Source organism: Berghia stephanieae, chromosome 5 (genome assembly GCF_034508935.2).
Source record: "Berghia stephanieae isolate SIO BIC M18660-M18661 chromosome 5, UCSD_Bste_1.3, whole genome shotgun sequence".
In the NCBI taxonomy this organism is placed as follows: domain Eukaryota; kingdom Metazoa; phylum Mollusca; class Gastropoda; order Nudibranchia; family Aeolidiidae; genus Berghia; species Berghia stephanieae.
Window position 1 is genome coordinate 67,131,259 of NC_088364.1, and position 18,005 is coordinate 67,149,263.

The 18,005-nt window shown below is 35.8% G+C and overlaps 2 protein-coding genes across 2 annotated transcripts in view; one reads left to right on the forward strand and one right to left on the reverse strand.

The window, feature by feature from the left end:
• LOC144973468 (core histone macro-H2A.1-like) overlaps positions 1-18,005 on the reverse strand; it is a 592,749-nt gene that overhangs the window by 556,765 nt on the left and 17,979 nt on the right. The gene's annotated exons all lie outside the window — the stretch shown is intronic.
• Positions 722-17,151, forward strand: LOC144973461 (folliculin-like). The gene is made up of 10 exons (XM_078915931.1): positions 722-1,371; positions 5,369-5,506; positions 5,929-6,141; positions 7,460-7,733; positions 8,921-9,126; positions 10,505-10,618; positions 11,505-11,778; positions 14,116-14,218; positions 15,517-15,592; positions 16,960-17,151. Exons 1-10 carry the CDS (start codon positions 1,159-1,161, stop codon positions 17,062-17,064), a joined length of 1,716 nt encoding a protein of 571 aa, XP_078772057.1. The 5' UTR covers positions 722-1,158; the 3' UTR covers positions 17,065-17,151.

The window sequence follows — 18,005 nt, forward strand, 5'->3', positions numbered from 1 at the left end:
GAAATGAAAGGCACGACCTTTCCCGCACACACAAGAGGCGATGACGACCAGTGACAAATTATGGGAGGTGGGGGCGGCCGACAACTTTTGGCGCGACATAAATATGAAATGTTAAGGTGACAGCGGGATGATGGTGGTGGGAGGGGGGGGGGTCTCAACCCTTCACCATCAACAACTGTTTGATGGCGTGTGTGTGTGTGTGTGTGTGTGTGTGTGTGTGTGTGTGTGTGTATGTGTGTGTGATGCGACGAACGATCATAATCAAGGCTGCCAGACAGCCAGATTTCTTCTTGCCCAAGTAGTCAAATAGACCCCAAATAGCCCAACACCACAAGCATTCTGACTCCCTTGAAAAACTCATTTGTTTTGATTAACAAAACAATCGACTACAGTTGGATAAACTTATCTTTTCATTTTTTTTAAATAAAAGATTTTTTTAAAAAAATGAATAATAATAGAAAAGCGTTTCTTAGTAACCAATTTTGAACTTGGCCATCTGGCAGCCCCCATCATAACCAGCTGCAGTCAAGCCAGCCACAGACATAAGAGAGGGAGGGGTATGTGAAGTTTCCTGTGGCAAACGAGTTGCTCGTGTTTTTTTTTTTTCAAACGAATCACTGCTCGATGACGTCACTGACTCGAAACCCGCCCGAAACCGACTCGATTTTAGAGGACTCGATCGAAAACCCGCTCGATTTGATCGTTTCAAACTCGACCCAGCACTACTATCGATATCAATGGATATCGAAACGATATGTTATTGATTGTCACATGACCATGAACAATAACAATAACAACAAGCATTGAGATAGAGAAACTGACTCATGACTTCTTTCGACTCGGATTATGAATGACATGAAAAACATTTCTACTGTCGTTACGGATCTTGAAAAAATTCAGGATAAAATTATATTCTATTTGATGATGAGTTGATAAGTTGTGAAAGTTTGCCTGCTGAAAGAGAATTCTGTTAACTTATCTTGTTTTACGTTTTATCTTTGTATTTTTCTGTTTTCTCCCAAGACTAAATTTAAAGATCCCTCCCAAGCCAATATTTTCCACCAGCAACCAAATTACATTCATAGTTGAGGTAACAAAATACACTTGAGCTTTTATATAGGGCAATATCTACTAAATGTGCTCAAAGCGCTTTACAAGATGAATGCAATTATTTCTTTGTGCCATTTTTGTGAAGTCCATGGGCCTCGAATAGTTTACAGTACTCAACCTTTCCGCCCTCAAGAGCCAAAAGAAATAAATCAAGAAAATGCAGAGGGAGGTATCCCGTACCATAGATCAACCAGTGTTTCCAGCTCTGAGCAGCTCTACCTGTCGTCATCCTCTATGTCAAATTCAAAAGTTGTCTGTGAGGTAAGAAGTAAACAACATTTTTCTTCATGTAATTTTTTTTTATAATTATTTTTTAAAAAATCTTTTGGTATACTCTTCAACACTTACTTACTTGAAGGGGGGGGGGGAGAGTGGCTGAATGGTTAAGGCATTGCACTGTGATCCGAAAGGCCCCGGGTTCGAGCCCCGCTTCAGGCACTTTCGTTTTTTTTTTCCTTGGGCAAGATTAATAACCCCCAATTTGCTCTTTTGGACAATATGGGTGATTCCTATTGACATCAGATGTCCTGTTTGATGAATTATCTATATTCCTCCATGGAATGCCTCGGTGACAGGATCTTATGGTGCCGTTGTGAAAATTAAATGAATTACTTACTCATCCATGGCCTGCACTTGTATGCTCATTGCCTATCATATGCCTCCACAACTACCTTTCCTCTGCCTCCCTCGTGTACTCTGAGTTTGTAGGGATGTTGCTTGTTGACAGACTCAAACTGGTCAGGAAGGTCAACCTCTGACGACCACGAGTTCTTTTAGTTTCTGTGTAGTGTCAGGCTTTTAATGTGCCAATGTCGCCACACATGGCCGAGAAAGCCCATTTGCCTTTTTCTGATTCATTTCAAAATCTGTATAGGTTTCCCTATGCCACACCTGCCTCATCATCATCCATCGTGGCTTGTGCTCTTGAGCACGTTGCTGGTCAGCTGTCTCCATGAATCACGATCCTCTGCGGTGCGCATGAAATCTGTGTTGCTTTTTAAGTCACATTTGGCCATTCTTAGGTTAATTAGATAAGTCATTCTTTTTCTTCCTCTAGCTCTCTTTCCTTCGATCATCCCAGATGTTACCAACTTTTCTATTCCTTCTCTTCTCCACACTTGTCCCAGAAAGCGTAACTGCCTCTTTCTGATGTTATCGATCAGTATTCTTCACCTTCTCCAACACTTCCTCGTTCGTACACCTGTCTGTCCATGATACCCTCAACATCTTCTACACACCCACATCTCAAATGCCTCTAACCTCCTCGTACATTCTTTGTCAAGCATCCACGTTTCACAACCATATAAAAGGGTACTTATAACATATGTTTCTACTACTTTCATTCTGGTCTTCAAGTTAAGGTTGTTGTTTGACACAACTGGTCGCATTTTATTGAACACGTTTTTTGCTATTGCTATTCTTTGTTTTATATCCTCTATGTCACGTGCATCATGGGTGATGATAGTGCCTAAATATTTAAATTTCTTTACTTGTTTGATGGTCTCTCCTTTGCTTGACAAGTGGTTGCATTGTTGTCATTCTATGAGACAACCATGCATTCGGTTTTCTTAATATTTAGTTTCAGGCCCATCTCTTCACTTTTGCACACCACTATATCTAAAATTTTCTGCACGTGTTCTGGAGAGTAGGCCATCAGAATACCATCGTCTGCGTATCTTATGCTATTCATATTCTGCCCTCCAACGACGACGCCTTTCATATTCAATTTCTTTGAATATTATTTCACTACATATGTTAAAAAGGTCCGGTGATAAGATGCAACCTTGTCTTACTCCCTTCTCGATGTTAAAGAAGTCTGATGTTTCATAATCCAGTTTTACACACGCTGTTTGATTCCAATATAAGTTTTTCACAAGTCGAAGGTCTTTACTGTCTATACCGATCTTTTCTAAGATTTTGAATAGCGTATCGTACTGTGCTGAATCAAATGCTTTGGAATAATCAATGAAGCATAGATAAAGTGATTTTTGTTTTTCGATTGACCGTTGCATTAATGTTTTCAATGTAAAGATTGCATTTACCGTATCCTTTTCTTTAACAAAACCAAACTGCTCGTCACTTATCTCTGGAGAGATCTTGCTCCTCATTCTTTTCATAAGTATTCTTAACATAATTTTTGTGGCCTGGCTCATTATGCTGATTGTTCTGTGTTGGTCACTAGTCAAGAGTACCTTGTTTTTTTTTGGTATTGTAATGAATACCGATTGTCTTAAGACATTAGGCAATTCACCCTTATCATATAAGACATTAAAGGCTTTTGTCAGAATGTCTATTCCCAGATCGTCGAGGGCGTCAGTCAATTCTATTGAGAAGCTATCTTGGCTTACCGCTTTCCCCTTTTTCATCTTTGCAAGCAGCTTCTACTTCTTCTCGCATAATCTGGGGACACATGTTCACAGTAGAGATTTCTTTACACCTGCCTACTACTACGAAAAATTAATAGAATTACGAAAATTGGGCTCAAACTTCAGAACTTTATGAGCATCTCTAAGTCGTTAAAACTTATTGAAAATGAAAGTTGATGCCAGACTACATAGTTTTAAGGATTTTAAAGTGTTATTGAATCATTGTGAGCATAAATTGTTGATCTATAAAGTTGACCACAGCAACAACTATTTCTATCTCCTAAAAACTACGAATTTTTAGATTTTCAACAAGGCAGGTCTGCCCTTCACTATGCAAAACTTCTTTGTATGTTATTATTCTCTCTGACCGTTTAATGTTTAAGAATCTTCTGTATAACCACATTTTGAGAGCTTCAAGGCAGTTTTGTCATTCCGTGTCCAGAGTCCAGGTTTCACACGCATAGAGGAGAGACAAGATCATCTAATATTGGTTAGAGATGACTGGTCTTAGATTTTGGAATGTGTTTTTAGTGATCGTGCAATTCTTTGTTTTATTTCTACAAAATCTCTAGCGTCATTCATGATGGTTGCACTGAGAATTTAAACTTTTTAACTTGATTGATGGTTTCCCCTTTGCTGATTAGTTGAAATTTCATGGAAGATTATTGCAGTGTGCATGTTGAAATGGTATGGCAATAACACACATCCTTGCCTCACTCCTTTTTTAATATTTAGTCTTACACATGCTGTTTGGTACCAGTACAAATGTTTCACAAGGCGAAGGTCATATTGCTCTGTTCCAATTGCTGTGAGTACTTCAAAAAGTTTATGTTTAACTGAGTCGAAATCTTTTGAATAGTCCATGAACCAGAGGTTCAGGCTTTTTTGTTTCTCAATAGACCTTTGTAATAATTGTTTTTAATGTGAAGATGGCATTCAGAATACCTTTGTCTATCATGAAGATGAATTGTTCCCTACCAATCTCTGATGAAATCTTATTTCTCATTCTTTTCATTATGATGCTTAGAAGGATCTTTGTGACTTGATCATTATGCTGATTGTGCAGTATTGATCACAATCTATTTCACCCGCATTTTTTGGGAGTGTGATAAAGACAGACTGTCTCAGCTTATTTGGTACGATGCCTTTGTTGCAGATCATTTTAAAAACTTTCATCAGTATGTGTATTCCTAAATCATTCTGTCCATCCAGAAGCTCAATTGAAATGTTATCTTGTCCAATGGCTTTTCCTTGCTTCATTTCTTTGCAAGCAGCCTCTACTTCATCTATAAGATAAGATTAGATAAGATAAGATATACTTTATTCATCCAAAAAAATGGAGATTCGTTTACAGACGTGGCATGCATGAAAATCATGATTGTTGTACCACTACCGTTCTCTGGCAAGTTTTTGGGGTAAAGATGTTCTATAGATTGTGCCCATGATTTAAAATCGTATCATTGCTCATTATTATGTTTCCATTTGCATCTCTTAAGCAATTGACTTTGGGTGATAGACCTTTTTCTTCCAGTTAATTTTACACTCGAAAGGGCTTTGTTTGAGACTGTTTTTGATTTTCTATTTTCTTGCATTCTTCATCAATGAAGCTTTCTTTGCTTCTCTGCACTCCTTTTTTAACATTACCAAGTTTCATTACCCATAAATACATTGGGCTCAAACTGCTCGAAAACTTAAAACCATTGAGATTATTGGCCACACTAATTAGAAAGAATGGCAAACGTTCATAGCTAAGTTAAGAGAGAAAGCTGAGGCTGTAGATCTAGTAATATTACTGGCAAATGGCAATTGGTCAAGAAAAGTGAAAAGTGATATGCTTAATGTCACTTAGATTGTTGATGATGAATTAATTGACGGTTTTTCTTTATTTTCAGGGATGCAGTTCTGCACAGACTGATTTTGTAAGTCATGACGTGGAAGCCAAGGTGAGCTATGTCAGTACCAAACACATCAACAACCCTGAAGTGTTTACACGCATTAGACAGGCTTGTATTCGTAGCCTTAGCTGTGAGGTAAGTTTCTTAGCCCTATGCCTACTACAAAGCTGAAATGGCAAATGAATGAAAAATTGGAAAAAAAAAATAAATAATTAAAAATTAAAAATATTTCATATAACAAATCATAATTTTATTTTCTATATTTTCAATTATGAAATATCATTAAGAAACGAATTCAAATAACTCTGAAAAGTCCTTTCTCTTCGAATCTGATCCATTCCTGAAAGGCAGGGTAGTAATAAATAAATGTTTGTATTTCTTCATCATCATCATTAAGTGGTGGTGGATCTCTACAGGCAGTGGCAATCATGTCTCTCCAATCCTCCTAGTCCTCTGATTGTCATAATTCTAATACTTCCTTTTTTTGTTAGGAGACATAATGAACTTTAGTTAAACACGCAAGAAAATATTTTAAAAAAATGTTGTTCTTATTCCAGGTATGCCCAGGTCGTGAGGGGCCAATCTTTTTCGGAGATGAACAATGCGGCCAGGTGCTGAGCTATACATTCTACATCCGAGATACACAAGCCAGGGGTTTGAACCGTTGGTACTCAATACTAGTCATCATGATGGACAAGATTTATCTACTCAATTCTTGGCCTTTCCTTGTTAAAAATATACAGCTTATCATCGAAAATCTCCAGAAAAAGGTCTCGCCCTTTTATTGTTTTGAATGGTTTGATGACATGGTTAAATTATTATTGAAAAGTATCAGGCACTAACTTAATAAACTTAGAACCTTTTTTTTTTCCTTTTTGAAAATAGGAAACTTGTTACAGCCTTCTTCTTTTGTGATTCATCTTGTTAGAAAGTTTCTTCCAATTTATTCACACAGTTAAAGCCATTGAGTTGATAGAGTTTTGTCTGATTTTTGTAGCTCTACATGGACAATATACATTGCATTGCAACTCTCTTCACGGGACTGTGGTCAAATTTAAAGTACTTTTTGTAATCTCTACCTTAGATCCAGCTACTCAGACACTGCTGGAAGGACATAGAGGTTGGAAAAAATAGTTTAAATGAAGTGTAGATTCAAACTAATTCTGTTTACTTGTGAGTCAAATGCTCTAGTTGAGTTACTTGGCCACCATAAATCTATAAAGATTGTCCATTGTTTAACATTGATTATTCCATTACTATCTTATTTTGTCTTTCATTTCCTTTGTGACGTAAGCATGTGTTCAAAACTCATAAATCCACGGTCATGGGTCGTTAATCGTCCATTTATGATCAACACTTACAGTGATGACGCACTTACACAATTAGAGAGAGAGAGAGAGAGAGAGAGAGAGAGAGAGAGAGAGAGAGAGAGAGAGAGAGAGAGAGAGAGAGAGAGAGAGAGAGAGAGAGAGAGAAGGCAAGTAAAACTCTGCCCTGTGGCCCATGCTTATGAGGTCAAATTTAAATAGTGCAGACTGTTCTCCATCGACGTTTTAAATTCGTTTAATTTGTTTTGCCTTCATTCTCTTTAATTTTAAATACTTCTTTTTCTTTTAACTGTTTTTTTTTATTATAAGGGGTGTAATGATATTATATCACGTTTATTGAGTTATAAAATCTCGTTTTGATTTAAATTTTTACTTTGCAAGCTCATGAAATTCTTGGATTAAAACTTGCGTTTATACTTGTGTTTTTGTCCTATATTAGCAGATATCTAATTTTTAAAGGAAAATCTTTAAATGATTTGAAATGACTCATTTTCAACTGAATAAAGTCTTAAACTTTGCCAGGGAATATGATTTTGGAGTTCAGAGCCTTAAGTGAGTCTTAAGAAATGTTGTTCCCCTGTCAAGAGTAATTTTAACCAGGGACAAGAATTAAGATTGATTTGTCTTATGAAGATAATGGCGTCTTTCTATCAATTTTATTTGTGCCAACAAAATTTGAAATTTAAATTATAAATCGCATCTGTTCTTTTTCAATTTAATTTTGTTTGAATATTATTTACGTGTTTATTATTCTCTTCAGGCGCAAAAAGTTTTTGACTTGGAAGAAGCAAAATGTCCACAAAGGCCATACCGTTTGCAAAGCGTTGTGGAGCCGACCAATTTCATCAAACAAAGGGGTGGGGGTAACAAAACTACAAGGTCCTTACAAGAATTAACAGCTGACAAAAACGTATTTTGCATGTTGCACACAGCTTTTATTTGGATTTTGCGGATTTGTGGAAATAAAACCAAAGAGACTTTGTTGGAGGGACCCCCGACAGAAGATTCAATCATTGATGTGGAAAAGCAGGAAGGTTGGTTGGGTTGTTGATATTCAGTGACATTTGTGTAATGTATCTCAGCATTATTATGAAAATAGTAAAGAGTGATATGTTTGATAAAATGTCTGATATTTTAAGAATTTAGTCTGAAAATTGTAAGACTTTTTGGAAAAAAAATCACTGTCCATATCTTTAATTCAAATTTTTTTTAAAATCTGAGACGCGGGTGGTTGGATGGGAGTATCACCCTTGAATCATATACCTATGATGTTCGCATGGGTGTACGATCCGATAGTGATGTCGTTTCTTCTTCTCTTTACTAGCCTATCCTGCTTCTTTGGTTTGTGATTGTATTTTTGACAGGGTATATTTTTTTTTCTGTAAATCTTCTGCCTGTTTGTTCTTGGTTATTTATAATTTAGCTTATGATATCTTTAGGTTATGATTTTGATTTACATTTGTACTATTTTTGTTAGATTGCTTGTTTTTTTGTTTCAGCGGTCTCTCATATAACCTCAATTGTGTTGGAAGAGACCTAAAGCAACAAACAAAAAATCTGAGACATTTATGAATAAAATCTCTCTGTAACTTTGATATATCTACAACTTTTTATCTTTCTTCTTTTTATCTCTTTCTTTCGTTGATTTGAGTCTGATTGCTCCCTGAATCTTTGAGGAGAAACCGATTTTAAAACGTAAAAAGAAAATTCAGTTAAGCCACAGTGACAACGTCAACCCATGCTTATTGATCTTATTTTTTGCTTTGGATGCTGGCCAAGATTTGCTGCAAGATTAAAAATATATACTAGGCAACTTAGATTTAATCTGCACTCTTCCCTTAAGTCCTTAGCATTGTACTGCTTTGAAAAATGTGAAAAGTGAATGGATAAATAACAAGAAGAAGAATTAGTCTTTTGGAGCCTTTAGTCGAATGGAGTTGGAGTTTAACCCGGTTTTTATTATGTGAAAGAGACAATAGCAATTGCTTGCTACCCTTTGGAAAGGATGCTAATCTATCTCAAAGTACTTTCTGCCATATCTCATAGACCCAGCAATCCAATCACTGGTGGAGGACAAGGGTTCAGAAATAAAATCTCTTCTTCATCTATGGTCGATCTCAGTCCCTTTGTGTGAAAAGTGAGTGCTCTACCATCTGAGCTATTGGGACCCCTAAGGAACAAGAAGAACTGGAAATAATTATTGATTTTTTTTTACTTTCAGAAACGGAGGAAGGGTTTGTGATGATTCACACTCGTAAAGTAGTTGACGAAGATCTGGAGTCAGGGGAGCCAACCAACCTATGCAGTGAGGATGGTAATAATAAGACAAGCTCTGCATGTGGTGATATCAATGAAGTCATACCGTTACAAGATTGCGATGCTGATCAGGAAGGGCCTCTTGTAAATAACCTCCGTCATCTAAGAAAGGTTGTATTATTGTTTTTTGGGGGTATTTGGCTCTTTTGGGGGGGGGGGGGGGGGGGTTGCTGTTGTTTATTTTTAATTGATTTTGTTATTTTATAAAATCTGAAACTTTTCTGATCACTCATTGCAAGTGTCAGACCTTCGTCTTACTTTGGACTTATTATAGTTGCAAAATTTGTTTCCATCTTTCTATTTATGAAAATTGTTTAGAAAGATAGTTCATTTCTGTTCACTGTAGCCAACATTATTGATTTTAGATTTGTTAAAAATTAAATAAGATTTTTAAAAATAAACATTTACATATGCATTTCCATGAGAATGCTTAACTCATCATACTTAAAACGATGTTTCATTTATTCTCCCAGTACAATTTGCCCTGTTTAGTGTCATTTTTGTACACGCTCTCTTATAATATTCGTCACAATCTATAGCTAGATTCTTATTCAATCTTTAGTCGAGTAATGTATATAAAGTGTCTTTCCCAAGGATGCAATATAGCAAATTTTGCAATCAGTGTCACCTTTTCAATGTCATTGATCATGCTTGGAAACACTTCAATAAGATTGACACTTTATCGCTGTGTGACAGCTTTATCGCTATGTGACAGCTACCACACTTATATGTGGCTTTGGGATTTTAAAGACTTTTTTCTGTTTTTTAATAAAAATAAATATTACAAATTCATTAAATGGTCTTGATGATTGTCCTCAGATCTGAAGAGGAATTTCCTCCTTTAAAGGATTGCATTCCCCTTCCCCTCCCGCTCCCCATCAGTAAGAGATTTGATGTGCGGTTATGTGGACTAGTGGTATGACACTCGCTTTTGGATCGGAAGGTCCTGGGTTCGAGCCTCATTCAGCATTTGTTGAGTCCTTGGAAAAGGCTCTTTATTGACATTCTCTCACCATACTCAAGTGTAAGATGACTATCTGGCCATCAACAGCATTGTCTCTGTTGAAAAAAATTTTTGTAATATCGCCTAACAGGCATCATGTCTCATTCTACATGTTACATGTTGCTGTTAGTCAGGGACCCTTTGTAAAGTGCTTTGAGCACATTTAGTGGATATTGCGCTATATAAAAGCTCATGTTTTTTTGTTTTTTATATGTGGTGGAACACAGAGGTGCAATTTTCCACTCTCCAGAAGTTAGCTCGAGTATCAAGGATGATTTATCATCTCAATTGGTTGAAAGGTGGGGGTTAATGCAGTAAAAATGGGGCTTATACGCAATTGTTCAAAATGTTCCTCTTTTTAAACTTTTTTATCAACGTCAGCACTGATTTAATCTAAGAAGAATTGGAGACTGATTTACCATCCCATTGTTTCATTTTCTCATGTTTTTTTTTTTGTTTGTTTTTTTTTTCTGATATTTGTTCCAGTGTTTGGGTAGTGCCAGTTTCCAGACTTTAGCTCATCACGTTGTTGTTGGCAACCAGATCATAATCAGAGGACATGAACTGTCTCTAGTTAATTCAGTCATCCAATTATTGAAGGTGATACGAGCTAGATAATGCGTTGTTCTACTCGCTGTGCTATGCATTTATGAATTTTAAATTAATTTGTTTCTGTATTAGATGGGTACTGATAGATCAATTGGTAGAGTACTCACTTCATACTCAAAGGGATTGTGATCGATCCTAATTGCAGTCAAGGGTAGCTGGGTCTGTTAGACTTGGTGGAAAGTACGTTGTCACAGACTAGTGTTCTTATCCAAGGGGTAGCAAGCATTTGCTATTGTTCAATTCATGCTATAGAAACTAGGATAAACTCCGGATGCATGGGCCTAATCTTTTTTTAAAGGTGAAATTATTAATTTTTTAAAGGCAACAGTTAAGGGGGAGCTAGATGGATATTTAATTTATCTTTTTTTTTTATGATTTAAGGGTTATACCATTTGATGAAGAGAAGTTTTGCAAGAAATATTGTTATATGGTCTATACGCAAAAACATTTCAGCCTTTTTTGTTTTAGCAAAGGACATCCCTGAAAATCAAATTTGTTCTTTGTTCATTTTAAGTTCTTTGAGATCTATTGTGCTTGTTGAATCTGACTGGCATTGCATGTAATTGAGTGGCTATGTGGTCCAGAAGGTCCAGGGTTCGAATCCCACTCTGAGCAGTGCATAGTTGAGTCCTTGGAAAAGGCTCTTTACTTACATTCTCTCACCATCCTCAATGAGTACCTGGTTTGTTAACAGTGTTGTCTCAGTGACAAAAAAAGTTGTAATATCGCCTAACAGGCATCATGTCTTGTCCTACATGTTAAGTGTTGCTGTTGGCTTGGGATCCCTTGTAAAGTTCTTTGAGAATGTTTCGTGGATATTACTCTATATAAATGCTCAAGTTTTTTTGTTTTTTTTTTTATGATTTATATATTTCAGGGGTTTTTGCCAAAAGGCAGCAGTCATCTGCCCCATCTGTTTCTAGTCATGTCCCCTGAGTCAGATGTTAACTGCCACCTTCCCCCTTTACCCAAGAACCACGTGGTGTTGGACATCCTTTCTAGAGAAATCATCCCCTTGGATTCCCTGCATTCTGGGGAAGATCTACTCGATTCATCCGATTTTAGCGAGGAGGCAGGAGATGAGGAAGAGGATAACGTCACCCCAAATTATCAGTTTAAAATTAACAGTCCCATCACCTTGCCACCGAGAAGTAAGAAACTTTATGAAGAGTAAAATTCTGCTTTGTTGATTTGTACTAAAGAAGAAATAAATCCACTATCACTCATTATTTGAGAATAGTCACTAATGGGGAGTATATTGATGGTACTAAATATGGGTTAATTTGTACTAAAGAAGAAATAATCCACTTTCACTCATTATTTGAGAATAGTCACTAATGGGGAGTATATTTGTGATACTAAATATGGGTTAATTTGTACTAAAGAAGAAATAAATCCACTATCACTCTTTATTTTGAGAACAGTCACTAGCGGATAGAATATTGGTGGTACTAAATATGTAAACCCAATGCCTCAAACCTGTATTATGTCCGGTTAACCTAGATATATTAAAAATTCAATCAGTTGTCAAAAATATGAGACTCCTGAGGAAAATGAACTTAATTTCAGGAATGAAAACTGAAATGTCACATACTTTTTCATTTTAATTTTAAAATAAATGTTAAATGGGTACCCGTCTAAGACATTGATTGATAGTATCACGGTGCTTGCACAGATAAGGAACAGGTGACTTCTTAACTTCTACATTATGAAATAGAACTTGTATCGGGAAAGGGGGAGGATGAAACATTGTGAAGCGCATTGATTTCTATCAAATCATGGGACTCCACTGTACCCGTGTTCATAATTGTTCATTTCATTTTATACTTTTTGGAGGCGAAAAGAAAATGTTGCTGAAAAACATTTTGTGAAAAATATATCTATCTGTCTGTCTACCAATCTATCTATTTATCTATCTATCTATCTATCTATCTATCTATCTATCTATCTATCTATCTATCTATCTATCTACAGTTTCTTTGGAGTGAATTATTTATTATCCTCACCTCATTTCCTCCTACAACGTTGTTCTATCCATCCGTTGGTATTTTTCATCAATACCAATGGATGGGTGAAACAACTTTGTAGGAGGAAATAACCAAATGAGGTGAGGATAATATATATATATATATATATATATATATATATATATTCAGTGATGATAATCTTCCGCGGAATTTTGGGATTTTAGGATTGATTTTTTCATAAATGTTCTGCTGTTTTTGCCATGTGAAACATTTTCCGCTAATTGGTAGTTCAGGGAAAAAAAAAAAACAATATGCCTTGTATCATTTTTTGACACCTCTGCTCAGTTGCATGAATTTTGGTGACACTCCCATATTTTTGACGTTAGTCTAGACACACTGGCGCCAAATGTCAAAAGTAGCACAAGACACATGGTGGCCATGGATGAGAAGATGATCGAAATGGAAGGGGATGGAGCAAATGGGTGTAAATATGTGTGTACTTTTTAGCTGAAGCATGATAGTACATTTGGCGATTTCATGTTCTATAAGCGTGTCTTTTTTTTTTCTTCTTCCTTTTTATTTTTTTGTTTGTTTGTTTTTTTTTTTTGGTTTTTTTTTGATTGTTCTGAATTTGTTAATAGAATTCATTACAATTTAGGGCTATGTCTAATTATAAAACAATGAAAAAAAAAAATTAAAAATTAAGTCATAAAGTATTCTTGCAGAGTTCTCTCTCTCTCTCTCTCTCTCTCTCTCTCTCTCTCTCTCTCTCTCTCTCTCTCTCTCTCTCTCTCTCTCTCTCTCTCTCTCTCTCTCTCTCTTTCTCTCTCATATCCATATTTCTCTCTCAGCCACCCTTCTATCTTCATATTATGTTTATAGATATCATTTGGTAATAAAGAGATAATATTTAACAGTAAGTTAGGCTGACCGATGTAAGGTTGTTTAAAGGCTAATTTAAATTTGCTCTGTTGATGGAATATGTTTTGCAATTGATTAAAGATTCTTATTTATAGGCTGCATCATCACAAGGTTGCAGTAATACAGACACTAGCCGGGTTTGTTATGTAAAAACAAATACCTCCTGGTCTTTTGGCCAAAAGTTTATCATAATCTTTTGATATAATGGTCAGCATTATAGGCCTCTAAAATGTTTGTTGGAAAAGACAATTCATTAACTTATATTTGCAAAAGGTCAGGATGTGTCTCATGATCAGAAATGCTTCGAATTAGTAATATATCAAATAACTATGAATAGCTATGTTATATTTTCATTAGATTTGGGCTTGACTGACGGGCCTGTAGATTTTCCTCCTTTTTGACAAATTGTCATTATCATCACTGATATTTATATATATATATATATATATATATATATATATATATATATATATATATATATATATATATATTTATATATAATCCTCATCTCGTTTGGTTATTTCCTCCTCCAACGTTGTTTCATCCATCCGATGATATTGATGTATCATATGTATCATAAATCAACTTTAACCTTTACAGTCCCCACTGTTTTGAGTCGAATGCTCCTGACCCTGTGTAATCGTAATCTCAGCCAAGATGTTGTCGAATCTTGTTTTAACTGTCTCAAGGAGGAATGGATGAAGTAAGGACTGATATGATAAAGATCTTAAGAAGTTGTTTTTAATTTGGTTTTGGTTTTTTATATTTTTATTAACATTTTGACAATAATCATCTTAATGATGATTATGATAGTCTTCATCATCTTTCTTGTCATACTCACTCTCCACCTCATCATCATCATCATCATCATCATCATCATCATCATCATCATCACCATCACCACCAACATCATCATCATCATCACCATTATCATCATTTTCAGTTGCAGAAGCAGCTTTGTCATCATCACCATCGTCACCATCTCCAATTTTAAATAGATTTGGCTTTTAAAGGGTTAAAGCAAAGAAAACCATGTCTTCCTTGAAGCACTCTGTCTCTCTGAAGTATGAGACACCTTGAAGTGTGAGTTTATAATGATTTTTGAAGTAAGGAATGGACATTGCAATAGCTTGTTTTTTTTTTTTTTTGTTTTTTTTTTTTAGTTAAGTGAGCTTCTTTATGATCCACTTAATGTGCTCATTGGACTTTACAAAGGGTCCCAAACCAACAGTCAACATCAACACTGAGTCTGTAATAGGAGACATGACACCTTTAACACTCGCCTTACCAAATGTAGGAAAATCGTCACATTCATTGTCATTGCGATACAAACATAAAAAAAAATTTAGATTCATTTCATCGCATACATCACAATATTTGAGAAAAATCTTTATTATATTTTAACAAGAATGTAATGTTTTGTAAAGCTTGTTTTGCACAACATAATTTTGTATAGAATGTACTTATTGATATTGAATTTGAGTTTAAAAATTCATTTTGTGTGTTGTATTGGTGTGACATTTCAATCAAATTCTTGATTATAATATATATATATATTATGGTGGGAAGGAGAGAGTTGAGGTGATATCATAATTTCTTTTTAACAGATATAAGTGTTACTTTCCAGGTACTCATTTTACTCATGCGTATGGTGGTAAGGTGTGATCAACTTGACACTGCCATCAACATGATTTGAACCATGGATCTACCTGTCACAAGACAAGTGTCAAACCACTGGACCACAATGGCACAAATACCTTTGGATCGAACCCTTGTCTATCACAAAATATTTTCAGTCAGATCTAACTTATTTCACCGTGTCACTGCTGTGTAGCACAGCTAGGTGTCATGAAAAAAAATATCACTGCATGATCCAACTAGAGCTGTTTTTATGTCAACTAAATGCTCTACCAGATGAGCTGCTTGGCTCTGAACTTTATTTCCCAAACAGAAAATCTTTTTTTTTTTAATTCATTATTCATATTCTTTTAAATATTTCAGTAAAGTCAAAGTGCATTATACTTTCACACGGCCAGCAATCAAGAGATCAGATGAGGAAATGAAAAGACTGTTACAAGTATGTTTGTCTAATCTGTTTTAAACATTTCATTGAAAAATGACTCGGTAAACACCATTTTCCAAACGTTTCAGAGTAGGCTTTCAGAGCCCAAACATCCATGGAACAGGAATTTATTAAAATTTAATGTGTGTTAAATGAACAGTGGCAATTGCTTACTACCCTTTGGATAGCTCATCAGTCTATTTCAAAGTACTTTTCGCTAGATCTCAGGCTTTTCCACCAGCAAGAGGAGGCATTGGGTGACAGCCAATCGACTTTGGCGGAGAACCTGCTTAACAGCACGCTCATTGCATCAGTGGGGACTTGCCACCTGTCCAACATGTGCCCGTTGCATATAGTTGAACGGTGCGTTGTGATGAAGCTTCCGGGTGGGTTTGCGACGGTGCACGAAGGCAGTACGGAATTTGCTAATTGGGTCGATTGTCATAACATAGTAGTGTGAGCACCATTAGAAGCTGCTAGATCTCAGTGATGATAATCTTCCACAGAACTCCTGGAATTATGGATTTTCTCTGAAATTTTCCAATGATTTTGCTGTGTCAAAGATATTCCCCTAATAACAGCTCAGGTTGCTAAATGAAAGTGGTGGATCTCTAAGTACCTGTAGCATCATAGTACAGTTTGGCGAGCTTACGAGTTATATGTGCGTTTAAAAAGGTCATTACAACTTCTAATTAAAAAATCAGTTGATATTCTGTTCTGGCCGAGTTCTTTTTTCTTTCTCTTTCTTTCTCTCTCTCTCTCTCTCTCTCTCTCTCTCTCTCTCTCTCTCTCTCTCTCTCTCTCTGTCTCTCTCTCTCTCTCTCTCTCTCTCTGCCTCTCCTGAGTGGGGTTTCTGACCTCCCATATTGGTAAGGGAGGTACTTGCTTGTGTTGGTGTTTAAGCTGAAGTATTTTGATATTCTTCTCTTGAAGGTGTCTAAATCTTCGGGAAGATCATTCCAGTCTTTGATAGTGCTGGGTGCAAATGAATATATGAAGACGTTTGAGTTTGCAGATTGATGTTTTAGAGGGTTTTTATTTGAATGCTTGAATTTCATTGTATGTCTAGTTGTTCTGGTGAGATGGCCGTCATTTTGTTTGTAATTTTGAACATAAGAGTTAATCGCAGTTCTTTCCATTTGTCTTGTAAGGTCCCTCGGTCCATTTTGTTTATGAATATAAGGAAGAACTATCCAGACCCAGAAGTACTTTACAAGTTTGAACTTACTGCATAATGAGAAATAAAAATGGAATAACTTTTTATTTTGATTTCTCTTATTCATTGGAAATTTTATGATTTGGTTTATTAATTTTTTTTTATTGGTGACTTATCTAAAATAAACTTTAAGTAAATTGAACTAAATTTTTGAAATGCATTCCAGATGCTGGGGGCCCGAGAGGAGGACAGGCCATTGCTTGAGTTTTGGATGACCGGTCTCAGTGTGCAATATAGGACTCATGTCATGTCGACCTCTAGTCACAGATAACATATGGATGAAAAGACGGGCTGGAGGCAATTATGAAATATCTGTTGAAAAAAGATGAAATGGACAATAATAAAGAATTAAAATAATGAATATCTGAATTTTTTTTCATTTATTTATGTATAATTAAATGATAAACCTTGACTTCTAAATCAAAATTCAAAGGAGTGAATACTAATACAGTTCACTCCGGATAATCGCAACACCTTGGGATCAGTGAAAATGTGATTAACCATTGCAATTAACCGAAGCTGAGTGTCCAGTGTCTACTATTGCAACATTTTACACATTAGTGGTAAACACAAACCAGTTGTTGTGAACATTGTTCTTAGTCCACCACAGACTGGGCAATATGATTGAATAAAAAAAGAACATATGACAACCCTGTATAGATTTGTCAAGCAAAAGCAGCTTTGATGCAAGTCGACGTCTTATTCAGATTGGATTCACTTTCACTCTTTTGTTCTTAACATTTGTAAGAGTCAAATAGTTCAGCCGTGATGAGAGACAATAGAGTTCTTACCAAACTCATTGATCACAATGCACAATTGTCAATCCAAAAACAAAGGATATTGCTCAGTCTCTCTTTACAACTGTCATTGTCTACCTGTTGTAAAGACTATGCCCAGCCCCCTCGCCTCCTATCTAATAGCCACAGATTACATCACAAACCCATACTGCAAATCCCCTCTTTTGTCTCTCTAATAAAGTGTTGACACAATACTGTAGCATTAATTCCCGCTCACTCTCGATTTTTCAACTTATCACGATTTCTTCCATGATGAAATTTAATCATGATATTTTGTTAGATTGATTTCTTGAATTTACAATTTTTGAGGGCGAAAATTTGTTGCAATTAACTGAAGTTTGTTGCAATTAACCAGTGACTTTTATATAGAATTAATTCCGTTTCTTGGGAAATGATGCGATTAACCGAAAGTTGC